This window comes from Cygnus olor, chromosome 2, assembly GCF_009769625.2.
Source record: "Cygnus olor isolate bCygOlo1 chromosome 2, bCygOlo1.pri.v2, whole genome shotgun sequence".
Taxonomy (NCBI): Eukaryota; Metazoa; Chordata; class Aves; order Anseriformes; family Anatidae; genus Cygnus; species Cygnus olor.
This window is the reverse complement of record NC_049170.1, coordinates 33,151,665-33,166,061: the sequence shown is the minus strand read 5'-3', so window position 1 is coordinate 33,166,061 and position 14,397 is coordinate 33,151,665. Positions and strand designations below refer to the sequence as shown.

Here is a 14,397-nt window from a genome sequence, read left to right as displayed (position 1 = left end):
TTTTTTTTTACTTTTTCTTTTCAGAAGCATGCATTACAACAATGCTTTTCTGCCTTTCTAGAGGACAGATGACTGAGCAGGGGAGGTAGCTTTGCTGTATTTATGAACTGTGGGTTCTGTAATAAGAACTTAAAATGCACACCGTCAAGGACTCAAAGGCTACAAAGAACCTCTGGTGTCCTTTATAATTTTCCAGGCAAAGCAGTGGGAGCTTTAGGGCAAAATCCATATGTTTTCCATGTTGCAGTACACTTAGGCAGGTGTACAATTGACACGCTGGTAATGTTTAGCCACAGTTTTACAGCATGGGAAAACACCTTTAGGAAATACAGAAACAGAGAGCACATAAAGCACTTGCAGGTCTAGCAAATCTCTTGAGATCTCCCCAGCTATGCCTCGGCGGTGTGTGTTTCACATGCACTGCGATAGCCTTTTTCGTGATCCAGGGACCCACAGACAAGCTGCAGGGAGATGATTGCATGGGATCCCCCAAGAGGGGGTGAGGATAGAGGATAGACTGCCCCTTCATCTGCCTGGGCTGGGCAAAAGGCAGGTAAAGGGATCACAAGGCATCTCAGTGCAAGGTTCTGCATGGTAAAACATCCCAGTAAGGGGCACATTGCTCCGCCATGGCCTCGTGCTGCAAGTTCTCCTTGGGCAGGAGACTCCATCACAGATGAGAGACCCCAACACCTCTTAGATAAAAATCTCCCTGTTTCCTCTTCCACCGCATCTCAGGCTTTGTGAGCTCACAAATTTGAGAGGTCTGCTTAGGTTAAGAAGTAATAAATTCACAAAGTTTGTTGGGGTTACGGAAGAAGATTGAGAACATGAACCATAATTCATTGTGTTGGAATGAAGTATTTAAAGAATTTGGTAACATTATTTCTCTCCATTTTATGTAAAGTTCACAGTCACCAACAGAGCAAAACCAGAGTAACTCTGCCAAAGCCCCCAGTATTACTCTCAATTTATCCTACTGTAGCAGAAAAAAATTGTTCCCTCAGTTCACAAATTGGTCAGCATAGAGTGAAATGAAAGGAGGCAGGACAGTGGAACAGATTTAAAAATACTTCAAAAATTACTTTTGAGGGGAAAAATATATTCTGGTAGAGACAGTGATACCGATTAAATCACATTTTTCCATAATAACATTAACTTAAAAGTTTCAGAAAACAAAACAAAAGAGAAACAAAGCACAGACTTAAATTCAGCAGCTTACCAGAACATAAGTTTCCTTGGTGATACGGGCAGGAAAAGTCATCCATTTCGCAGTACTTGCCATACACCTTGCCTAGCTTGTTTTTGTAGCAGAAACATTTTCCATCTATGCAATTTCCTTGACCACTGCAGATGGGCTGGTCCGGGTGTCGCCTGCACCTCTCAGAAGGAACCGTATCTCCATGAGAGCTACAGTCGTTGTCACTGCAATGGGGCTGTTTGCTATCAGGAAAAGTTTCATCAGCCCACACTCTTCTCTGCCTTGCACCATCTCCACTCTGACAGGCACAGCTTTTCTGTACATTAATGATGGTGGTTTCATTGAAACCGATAGGCTTAAGTATCACATATTTTCTTCCTCCAGTTGTGTCACATCCTTTCATTGTAACTGATACATTGAAAAGTACCTAAGAAGAAATAAAGATATATTTTACATTGTTACAATTTCCTATAAATTGCTTACATTTTTTAACAAACAAATAAAGCAGAATCTCACATTATGTGTACGCACTAGCTGGTAATAAGAAAAGATACAGTGCCCACTTGTGAAATATATTAGCAAAGATAGGCATCACAAATACAGTTAAACCATAGCAACAGAAGATTAGCAGCAGTCTACTTCTCCTGTTGCAGAAGACAAGTTTAATACAAGCTAAATACCCATAGAAGTACCGTAGTCCTCCTCCTATTTAAAGTGTTCATTCTGTGTAAATTATAGAAACACTCAAGATCAGCTTGAGCAAGACAAACACAAACAGAAACAGAGATACTCATCATATAAACAATCTATAATAAATGTTCTTGTTGCAGAAAGAGTCTTCTGTGGAAACAGAAAATACACAGACTTTTTGTTTGGGAGGCCCTACCTACTCCTGCTAAAACACAGAAATGGCTCACACCTTAGCAGCAGCTTACATTTCCCTGTCCAGTGATAGGGATGAACCAAGAGAGTATTGCTGCTCTTGCTGTGGCCCTAGGCAGACCAAGCGCTGCTTCAGGATGGAGCCAGCACCCATGTGCTGCCCATGGCATGCCCTCGCCACCATGCCCTGGGTCCTTGCTGCTGGCAGAGCTCACTGCACCATCAGTCCCTGTGGCTTTCCAGAGCCTTGGCACAGGGCCCTGGCTCATTTTGGTGGCTGGTGACTGCCACAGAGCTGGCATTAGTGACTACCAAATCTCTGACAGCTTTGATATCTGTGGTATTTTCACCATAGGAGTCTTTGTATTTCACAGTTACCTTTATTTTTATTTTTTTTGGCTGGTGGGCTCCTGACAGGGTATTCTCACTAAGGCTGTATAGCCTGCTGACTGTGAACAACTCTTCCCAGCCTCCTTGCAGAGAAAGCACCACCAAGAAGACAAGGTGAGAAAAGAGCCCGACAGACGCAAGTACCTTTACTTTTTACCGCCAAAGAACAAAGATTTCCAACTCAAAAGAACTGAAAACGTAAGAAACTGATTACACCGGAGGATGAAAGCATCCACAGAGACTGCGAGCATTCATTTCTTGGCGGTCCCCCCCTCCCGCTGCGCCCCCACCCTGCTCAACAATGGCAGCTTTGTGGCCAGCCCGGCTGCGGCTGCCTACAAGAACAGGAGAAGAATGCAGTGCAGAGCATGCACTTCTTAACTGTCCCATCCAGGGTGCATAAAGGCTTTGTCTCTCTCTTTTTGCTTTTCCTCTTCTTTTTTTTTCAAGTGCGCTATTGCGTGCGTAACCCCTCAGCTGCCTGCAGCCTCTGTGCTTGAGGCTTCTTCCATTAGAAAGCGTGGATATGCCCCAAGGATTCACACGGCAGGTGCAGATCGCGTGGGGAGGAAAGGCTGCAGCTAGAGAACGTGCTTTGTGTTCGACACAGAGCCCTGCTAGAAAACATGATCTTCACGTACAACACTGCCGGAGGATCGGCAGGGAGATGGGAGAGAAGCACAAACCATGTCTTGCCTGTGAGTCATGAAATGTGATGGGTCTGAACACAGCAGCAGAAAGATTAAACTTATTACAATTAAATAATTATGGCACCGTGAACACTGACGCTCACTAATTGCCAAAGTTAGTTTTGCACCCTGAAGAGGCCATAGGATTCTTCCCAAATATAATACACTTTTGTGTTTTGGTAAGAAAAGGAAGGAAGAAGGATTAGACAATGAAAGGAATGTGAGAATTAAGGAAAAGCATTTAGCCTGTAAACAAATACTGAAAGGAGGATTTACGGTTAAAAATAAATTAATCTCTTGAGGATGGCTCATTTTCAACCGCAGTAAGCTTTAGGACCACATGCAATCTTTTACAATCAACTGGCTCAGCTTTTTATTAAAAAGAACCAGATATAAATATTTTTCTTTTCATTAAACAGAACAAATTCCAATCCTATTTCTTATGACATACACAGGGAACAACACTGTAGAAGAGATGAGTTAAGAAGAAAAACATATCATATCTCCTTTAAAGAGTAGCAGCTAATCAAGAAGCAAATTATTCAGACAAAATACAGAATAGTATAAAACACATTTAAATGAACATATTTAAAATTCACGCGTTTAACCTACTGTTTTGCTTTGCTATTTCTACACACAGACACAATCAAATCCCATCAGCTGAGCTGTGTGTACATTGCAAGAAGGAAAGAACTCCTTGACCTCGCTCTCCAGAAACACAGACCTCTTCCTGGCAAGCTAAAGGAATTACTCTACTGGTCCAAGCAATCAAATAAATATATCAAGGCAGAGAGAAGTCGTTCTCGGAAGAAAATTATGTTCTTTATATAAGCCAGACATCTTCCCCTGCATTTTCACGGTGCACGATGCTCCAGTTTTAAAATCCATTTCATTCAGTAGGTGGCACCAATCCAAACGGGGATAAATCATTTTATTAATTTGATTTATAAAATAAACTAATTACCCATGACTCTGAGTGTGCAAGAAGCTAGCAGAGCAAGGAGAGGGAAAGGTGGCATCTCCTACAGATCCAAGTAGCACAAATTCCAATGATTCTTTTCCATTGGGTGATTATCTTTCAACCTCTTTAAGTACAAATTTTATCACGATGAACACGGCCATTGTGTCCAGCAAAGGACAAAGAAGGATAGTTTTAATGGACATTAGCTTTCAGGAAAAGCTTTCAGCCTTAGTCTCATGAGATTAGTGAGAATTAAAATAAGATTCAGGAAAAATAAAACCCAAGAATAATAGAGAGTCTGTGATAATTAATCACTAAAATCCAGTTTCAGTTTGAGTAAATCCCTAGAAGACTTCACACCATTGAAACCCAACCAAACAGAAAAGTAAGTATTCCAGCTCCTTGAAGAAAGAGAACTATAAACTTACTTCTTCATTATATCCCACATTTTTACATCCTTCCATGCCAGTTTTTTTACTTCCATCAGGACAGATTGCAGTGATATTGAAATTAAGATCCTGGATCTGGTTATCCACTTGGATTTTCACTTCAGAGATTAGTTTCTGTAATCAGAAAACAACTTTTAGTTGCATTGCATCTCAATATATAATGTGTACTAGTGACTAATACCAAGTACTGCTACTATGACTAACTAAAAATGAAGAAAGCTTGTCTGCATGAATAAAGGAATGAATTAAAGCATTGTTTCCCATATAAAGACTTGATTACATTCCAAATATACACAACCAATGAACTCGTAATTCTGATAAAGAGGATTACGTTTTCCAGATAAAAAATGTTTTAAGCTTTTCTAAAATGGTTTTGAGGCTGTATTTTTGGCAATTTGAAATCTATTCCAGCAACCATGTGTAACAAAAAACACTTATTTTTTGAGAGACTATTCTGTATTTTAGCTACACATTCAAAATAAAACACTAGACATACATACAGCCATTATTATTCAGCAGAAAAGGTTACTAATGGAATTGATGCTTTAAACTTCTGATATTTTGCATTTGTCTTGGCAAAGTTTCCTCTGAGCAAACTTTAGGGTGATATAAAGGCTACTGGGATTACCCTTACTGATCTATTTGGGTCAGCTAGGTCTATGTAAGTCAACAACTGGTTGATTCCCATTAGAGCTTTTTACAATATAAAATAATGAAAAAGCCAACTACTTTGTAACTAGTACTTACTGCAACCTCTAAAATCCTACTTAGTAATTATAGAAGGAATATTACTTCTTTTCCTTCTACAAATATATTAAAACCCTGTACAATTCTATGAGATGAAAATTGCACAAAAAGATTACTAAAATTCCTTGCATTTTACTATTTTTAAAATGGGATATTTTATTGTTACAAATGGAAATTTAATTACATGAATCTGAACATATGTTTATCTTAGTGACTTTTTGAAAATTAGTGACTCATCTTTGGCTTTTTAGACAGGGATTTTCACCCAGGGTTTTCCACAACTAAGCCTAAGGCTTCCCTGCTTAGAAGAAGAGTGCAAGAGGCTCACTGCCATCAAACATCAACACTAAATTTATTTTCTTATGTAAGTACTTTTGCTATCAAGAAAGCAAAACATTCAAGCCCTGTTTGCTGTGTGTTTGTATATTACAAGCCACTAAAAACATGATAAAAAACCTCAGAAGTATCAAATCCAATGGAGTTAGAATGGGAAGGAAAATACTGTCAAAAAAATGAAAATAAGGCAAGAACAAACTGGGGGTGGCTGGAGCAGGAAAGTCCCACAGAATCTTCTATTTAAATAAAAGTATTATTTTGTAAATTTTTATTTCCTCTCCTTGAATGTTTGCCCTGTATTATACTGTAAAAACTCTGATTCACTTTAGGATGGACAGTCTAAAAGGGGTAAAAGAACCATGAGTTTCAGTTGTTTTTTTTTTTTTCTTTCCAGCAGTATTTTACAGTTTCCTGCAAGCCTCTATATTCAAAATGAAATTTCTTGATTTCATAAGAGAAAGTATAATACCAGAGAGAACTTTTATGCAATTTGATTATACTTCCTCTGCTTTTGGCTGTCTTTGACTTCTACACAACATTTCCAACATGCGACTGTGAAAAATGAGCACAAACCCACTCTATTGCTAGTAATAGACATGGGACTTGGCTCTTCACTAAAGCCAATGGCTGCTGAAAGCAACCAAATAGCCTAATTTACATTGTTAACCTAGTACAATGGATGATTTTATTCCATCTCCAAATAATTAATGTGATGCACATTAATACCTTGCATACAGGCTTGTATCTGATCTTTCAGATTTTGAATCTTGCATGTTTATGTAACTTGCACACCTTAACAGCATTCAACTGTCTAATCCATGACTTTTATTTTGCTGCTGCTGTACAGGCTCCCTTTACTCTATTACATCAAATACATACTATATGTTTTTTTTTTCAAACCTGTTTATCCCCCTTCCCACTCACTACCAAGATGACAGTCTCCACTTTCACGCTGCCATTCCTTGCCAATCATTTATGAAAAATAACTTTATGCTCTTTCCCATACTATTACTTCCAGTTGAGAACTCCTCCCAGAAGTTCACAAAGCCATTTCCATTGTTCTCTCTCAAATCCCTATCAAAACTCTTCTTCACTGCAATGCCTTAATACCCTGAGTCATCGCACTGTTGTGTGCAAAGTAAATGCTGCTTTCCACAATACCCACAGTACCCTGTTGTCAAACTGCATCCTTGTAAATTCCCACCTGTTGTCCATTTGCTAAGAATTCATGCTGTAAAACCCTCTACATACTGCAGCATCTTTTTGTTCTGAATTTATATGATGCCCAGATAGTAGCGTCAGGTTTATAACTAAAGATCTGAGATTCCAAAATACAAATGAGACCAACTTTTCTTTTGAAGTAGCATGGCAAGAGGTGCAAAGAATCAAACATCATATTAAGGAGCATCCTTAGTAAAGAAAAAGTGCCAGCTCTTGGCTTTGAGACCCCAACAGCCTTCGAGATTTGAATGGCTATTGTGGGACAGTATCACCCACCACCAACCTGGACATTCAGAAAATTAGGAAACCTATCCTGGTGGACTTCAGATAGGAGCCAACATCCTGGAAATTCCAACTTTAGGCTCTAGCCAATAAAATGTGAAAAAATCCTGCACAAATACAGCATCCAACACTGTCATTCTGATCATACCTGATAGGCTTCTACCACCAAATCATTGAGATTTGCTGCTTGTGATTCTATTTGTCTTGCAACAGTACCAGGCAACAGAGGTAACAGATCCTGTGAAAAATACAGTAGTTTATGCACAGTTTTAATATTTAATATAAATACTGTGTTTTCAAATTTGGAAAAATAATTTGATTTCTAACCTACTTTATACCAATGGAACTGGCTTCCTTGAACTGCAAAAATAACATTGATGTTATTGTCAATCAATTTTTCAGACAGCTGCCCAAGAGATGGATGCTCCTGAAAAATACAACAGAAAAAAATGAGGTTTAGTAGGGGAAAACCTTACATTTTATATATAACACAATACAGGACTCCAAAGCTACTCCAATCCTTATTTCTAAATGTACAAAGGAATACTGGGCCTACATCCAAAAGAAGGTGGGACTGACCAAATGCAGACCGTGACCAAAAAAAACCAAATCACCACCACATCAAGTCGGCTGTGACAGGCTTCTCTGTTGTCAGCTAGGCAGTGCTGCACACTGGGAGGACTAACTGGACTCTTTACACAGCACCATTTTGCTGTTTTGTCTGATGCTCATGAAACAGCAGCTTGATATGGTGTTGTCCATGGTCTGTCTGGAAGAACAACAGGATTCCTGAGAACAACAGGCGGGTTCTTGCACAAAAGTCAGGGAGGAAGAATTACATCAGATGAGGTGTGCTTTTGGGAGTTGCAAGGTGAGTCATTAAGTTTGTTTCTCAGAAAGGTGTTTTGGCACCAGGAGTCAGACACATCAGCTAAATGGGTCAGGTTCTAGCAACATCAATATCCTATACATATCTTACAGCTGACACCTTTCTCCAAGACTTGCCTTAGGAGTGATGCCTCCAGCCATCACTGCAATGGCCTGCTACAGTTTTTGAACCATGCCTGTGCTTGAAGGTTTCATGAGTTTCACATCTCTCCCCCGTGTTGACATTGCTCTACTTGGTGAAGTGACTATTATGGCATGTCCTGTGCTGTACCTGCCCTCCTATACTTCTTGTTGAAAGATCTGATGTGGATTTGGGAACAAGAGGTGTGTGGCTATCCCTTCATCCAAGAAATGGGGAAGCACAGAGGTGTTTGTGTGGTCCCAGTGGGCTTTGCACATCTGTGCTGTGTGGCATTCCTCCAGTTCCAGTACTCTAAAACTGTATCTGAAAGTCACTGCTGATTTACCGTATATGTGTCTGTGAATGCTTCCTAAGAAATAATTTCAACATTTAAAATTCATGACTAAACATAGGGAAGTTGCCTGTGTTTACCCTCCCCGAGTTTTCCTCAGGAGAGCAATAGACATACGTCAGGTTTTTCAGTGTCTTTGCCCCACATATTTCTGCTGTCTTTCTCTTCCTGACATTTTTCATCATCTGTCCCATATTCTCTCTCTCTCTCCCTCTCTCCTACACAAACACACTCTCCCTGTTTTCATGCACAATTCATTACTCCTTGGAGTGCCACTTGTTATTCAAGGCACCCTGCAAGTCAACTGCTATCCTAACAGTAATTTGAAAGCCAGGACAGCAGAGACAAAGTTATGCAAGGGGGTAAAATCCATTTTCCACCACATTGCACTACTGTAAATAGCCTTGTATAGAAAGAACAAAGGAATTCCTTGCTGCAGTTTGATCTTAGCAAGGATCTCAACTTACTTATTCTTGATAAGAGATTATATTCTTTAAGATAAGTGATGATTGTTAGGTAATACAGCAATAAACAGGCCTTCTTACAGCTGCAGCTGCGGAGCATGTCATACATGAGGGTCCGGGGAGCATAAATACTGGTACACAGCACACTTACATGTGAAGTGCAGCAGCAGTGGCCGCGTTGCCAATTTCACAACACAGCATTAAGGCCTCTTCCCTCTCTCCATGACCACAGACCACAGGGGTTGGGCCTCCATTGTCCTGCACAAGCCTACACGCCACATGCACCAGGCTGGCAGATCACAGATGCACCAAGTGGTCCCAGGACATGTCCTAGTAAAGCCAGATGTTCTACAAACATCTCCTGCACCATGGGGCAGTGGTGAGGGATCGTGAGAGGGTGCTCAAATGAATCAGTCTGCTGGTTACCATATGACACTAGACATGTCCAAATGCCAGCAAAGTGAACCTTCAACGTCTCTGCAACTAATGGCAAAAGTTTGAGATCAGTGGCATCAGAAATGGGTTTCCAACCCCTGATGAAACAAAAGCTTATTCAGATGGAGTTTACTGAAGTCAAGAGATGATATGCATAGACATGCGAAGGTTGTAGGGACTGGATCCCCAAATCACACAGCATGCTTACAAGTAAAACTGGACTTCCCTCTATTTCTTAGCTCTAACTCATTACAGTGTCCAGTTTGGTTAACAGTACATTATATTCTCACTTCAGATTAGAAAGAAAATTTTCCTTCTTATCAGAATGGAGTGTTTTGTTTTGTTTTGTTTTTAAGCATCAGCAGAACCATACTATCTTTTTCATTTTTAGCATATAAGGAGATGACATAACGAACTGTTGGTCACTCAAGGAGCCTCATTTTGCTTGCTGTAAAAACCTTGGTGTACTCTATGCATTTTTATCTTATCTACTCCCACTACTGCTTAGGAGAATGTATTCTCATTTTAGATCTTCTTTCTTGTTCCAGTTCCATCATTCATTTTATTATTTCAACCTACTGTATTAAGTCTAGAAGATAACTGATACAGACATTAAGTATTTCAGAAAGAGAGTGAACCAAGCACACATCTCATTAAAATGGACTAGATTTCTTTCTTGTCTTATACTTTTTCTGACCTCTGCATGACTACTTAACAAAAGTTAGAAAGAGGCAGAAAAATTAATAACTGGAAAGATTATTTTTTTGCAAATAGATAAAGCAAAGTCCTCTTAACTGCAACAAGAATAAAATAAAGTATGCCAGGATTCAGTCTTCTCTAGACTACCAGGCACTAAGAATGAAAGCAGGAGCACAATGTTATTACAGATGACTCTTAAAATTAACATTTCATATCATAATTGCACTGAGAAGGAAAAAAAAAAAGTAAAACCGTGTTTCTCCTTTACATTTTTTTTTGACAACCTTTCATGACATCTCGTTTAAATATTAGTTACAGAGATTTTCTTTTTCTGGTTTTACTTGTTCATTTGAAGTTTCTTCCTGTTTCTTTATGGATCTCTGGCTAATGAGAATATGACTAAAATAATATATACTATTATAGGCTAGTACTATTATACTAGTGAGAAGAAAAAAAAGGCAAGAAACTACCTGCCCTTATAGACACTATTGTGTGTTATCATCTCAAATCTATTCCAGAAAATATCTGACACTGAGAAAGATTTCCATTCTAGACCTCTCCTGTCACTAAACTTTATAGGTGGGCATGCAAGAATTAGCCAACGGTTGAAAAAATATATGGGCCAGAAGCCAGAAGCCATGGTTCAAAATGTGTCAATCTAGGTGTCTTTCAAGGTCATTTCATATGGGTGGCAAAAGAAAGACAACCTAATTTCACAAAAAGCATCAATAGCGTCAAAAATCATAGAGATTTCTTACTCTATATGGGACAATAAAATCATGATTCTTCAGCCCAGAATTCAGAAAATCATTTAAAACCCTTTCTTCAGTCAGCCATCAATCTGTCATTGAAAGAGATTAATTAATTTTGTCTGTATTTTATATTGGTGAGGTTTTCCAGACTACAAAGAAGTTAATTTGCCAAGTCGGATAGATTTTTTTTCTTTTTTTTTTTTTTTTTTTTTTAAACTGAAAATATCTTTATTACCAAAGAAATCCTGAATCCCACGGAAAGATTTTTATCTATAGCAATTGTGTAATAAAGTGAATAAAAAGTAGAGATAGGGACATCATTACAAATAAGTATGCTCTCCTTTTGGGACGGAAAGTTTCTGGATTCTTTGCTTTGAGCAGAATAAGGGAAGGGGTTGTTTTTATCCCAGGGACACTGTAAAAATAATGAAACTGAACAGACTAGCAAGAGGGAAATAAATAATCCTGACATCAGTGAGGGAATATCCAAAAGGTGACAGAGGGAGTGCATTAATGCAAGAACATTAGATAATCGGAAATCCAGACAGCCTTCCTGCCAGCACACGCTTAGTTGCTTCCTCCATTCAGCGAGGTCCCAAACACCCACCTATTCCTGGAAACCTCCCGCATTTCACGATTGCACACCATACGGCCGCCGCCTCCTGCTGCCTCCCGGTAAACACCCTACACTGGGACTAAATTCAGGGCTAGCCTGGCCTGCACCGAGCCCTCACTGATCTCCTGGCTGGGAATGCAGGCTGGATGCTTCAGCTAAATGCAGTGAGCACCGAGAAGAAAACCCTGATGTGCTCTGTACCACAGTTCATATTTCCATTTTCTGATGCTTACATAACAATTAAGCAATGATGCAAATGATTCACATTTCTTAAATGAATGAATTACATTCATAAAACAGTGCAATTAAATAGTACAAATCTTAGAGAAAAAATTCTTGTATCTCTATAGCTATTTTATACTTGAAGAAATCTTTTTGAAAGCTAAAAATATCTGCTGAAGTCTTATTGTTTTGTTACAGTGAATTTGAAGCAACTTTTTACACAGGTATGTATTACCACACATGGTTTTATACTGTGAGATTCAGATGTATTTAATGCTACATTAACACAGCAAAGCTTTGTGTCACCAAAATATTTTCTAGTCCATCAAGGTTGGACTAGTTCATTGGTGCTGCACATCTTCAGTTTCACTCTTACAAAGCTTGCTCAATCAATGCAACTATGAACTTTCTGACCATAAAGCATGACCACTACCTTTGTCTTATTAGCACAAACATGCAATTTGTACCTGCTTCTTCTCCTGCAAAATATCACAGAAACTTCCTATTTATATTTTATAGAACATGTGTGCCATTCTAATGAGATGGTAATAAAAAACAAAAACAAACAAAAAACATTAAAACAACAGTAAAATATTCTTCTCTGCTCTGTACTGTTGACTCAGACTGAAAAATACTTCATCCCAGATACAAAGCATGTCAATATTTCCATGTGATGTATTCTTTATTTTACATCTTGCCTACCTGGGAAAATATTATTCTAATAGTTGAATTAAAAGCAATGCTTTGCACTGATCCAAAAACCTCATTTACACCACTTCCCTGAAGGTAGAATGTATGACATATACCTTACCATACTCGTAGCTTTGACGTACACGTTATCTTTCAAATGACAGTTTCCATCATGGGGAATTACGATCCCCGCTAATTTACTATCAAGGGCCAGGTGGGAAGTTTGATCTGTCATCACAAGAAGTAGTCGCTTGGCTTCTTTGCGCCACCCAATGTGGCTCTGAAAAGAAAACAAAATTGAACATAAGAAAGTGATACTTACCTACTTTCTAAAATAATAAATAACGAAATGAAAAATGAATGTAGAAGTCTACTTCCCGGTATTACACTACTTAGCAACGCTGAGTTTAAACCAGGATATTTAAAGCATTCATTCTGCTTTTGTGTGGAAAGATTCTTCACATCGTATGTCTGAAAACTATTTCTGGGAGTCAGAGATCCACTTACCACTTGCTTTCCTTTTTGAAAGAAGATTCCTCAAAATATAAACAAGCTATGCATTATATAGTGGGCTTCAGTAACAGCTGCCAAATTGTTATTACATACAAATGCATATGCATAACAACCATATAATTCTCTGGGATCCCAAAAGCATTACAACCAACAAATATGCATTAATTGGTATCGTTACTTGGTGCACTCTTCTATTTTTACTTTCTGTTTATTTACTTGATATTCTAGTCATTCTCTAATTTCCTTTTCCTACACTGCTTTCCAGAAAGGACTTTTGCATATGATCATCCAATCACTAAACACATAGCTTGTGTGTCTTCATGCACCTGCAAATTGAGAAAATCTTCACTATGCACCAAAATACAACAAATATCAATATCCCAAGGGATTACTAGCAAAGCAGCATCTGCAAAGGTGAATTTAATGTACTCTAGGAATTCAGTGATGTGAAGGCTGTAGCAGGGCAAGCTTGTATCTGTGTTGGGTGCCAGTTTTTATTTTTCCAGAACATTTATTTTTCTGCAAGGAATAATGTCTGCTTTAAATCAAATTTTGGAGAGGCAGACACGAATCACTTTATATGCTTCTTCATTCTCCCTCTCTATTATTTCGTCTCCTTTTTCATTAATTCAATTTTTTCCTCCTTCCTTGCTCCTCCTTCCTACGACTCTCTTGTCTCTGCCACTTCCCTTAACACTGCCAGGTATCATCCATCTCATGTGAAACCTATCTGCAACACAGACCGTGCATTCAGCCAGGGTTCAAGATTTATTCTCTCTTTCCTTTCTTTGCTTTGCACGGAGTGATTTAGCTCCCTTCTCACACTTTTTCCTTGCTAGCTCTGAACAGGGAATGAGTACCTAATTACAGTAGGGATAATAAGTGCAGCTTACACTTATTATTATTACACTTATTATTATTAAGCTTACAGCTTACATGCAGGCACCAGCCTCACTCAGACAATCCTAGACAGAATTCCCCTAAACAAAGGTATTAAATTGTTTTTATAAATAAATTACATCTTAAAAAATCCCAATTTTTCCTCCAGCAGCATAGAACCTCCTTGCTCCTAAGACTCCATCACTTCACTTTGTCAGTTCAAGACTCCTACATTCATATATCACAGCAACCAAAATTTCAAAGTTGCTCCATGTACTAACCTGATACTGCATGCAACAGGGATGTGTGGGTTACAGCAAGTTGGAGCAAGTTATAAAGTTCCTTTGTGGGCAAAAGGAGCACGCATTAATATAAATTACAGTTCATTATGGTAGTTATGAATTGTACATTGTTCTCATCCATTTTGTTCACAATTCAATCAGCACGAAAGCCTCTCCATTCTCATGAACGTTTTTGTTCTATTGTTTTTGGAAGCATAGATTATTCTAAAACTCACACGTCCTAAATGTGGAATGTATCCAGTGAAAAACACTGAATTTTAAATATTTTTTTCCACAGCTTCAGAATAATTTTTTAACAGCTGTGAT

At 38.6% G+C, this 14,397-nt stretch overlaps 1 protein-coding gene across 5 annotated transcripts in view; it reads right to left on the bottom strand.

Annotated features, from left to right (window-relative positions):
• ITGB8 (integrin subunit beta 8) overlaps positions 1-14,397 on the bottom strand; it is a 48,450-nt gene that overhangs the window by 11,431 nt on the left and 22,622 nt on the right. For 4 of the 5 annotated variants that reach the window (XM_040548263.1, XM_040548264.1, XM_040548266.1 and 1 more), the window contains 5 exons: positions 12,519-12,677; positions 7,490-7,585; positions 7,307-7,396; positions 4,552-4,686; positions 1,223-1,628 (listed from right to left, as the gene is read on the bottom strand). In XM_040548263.1, coding sequence (XP_040404197.1) covers positions 1,223-1,628; positions 4,552-4,686; positions 7,307-7,396; positions 7,490-7,585; positions 12,519-12,677 — 886 coding nt within the window. The remainder of the gene's footprint in view (positions 1-1,222; positions 1,629-4,551; positions 4,687-7,306; positions 7,397-7,489; positions 7,586-12,518; positions 12,678-14,397) is intronic. The other variant, XM_040548265.1, reaches the window with a different exon arrangement.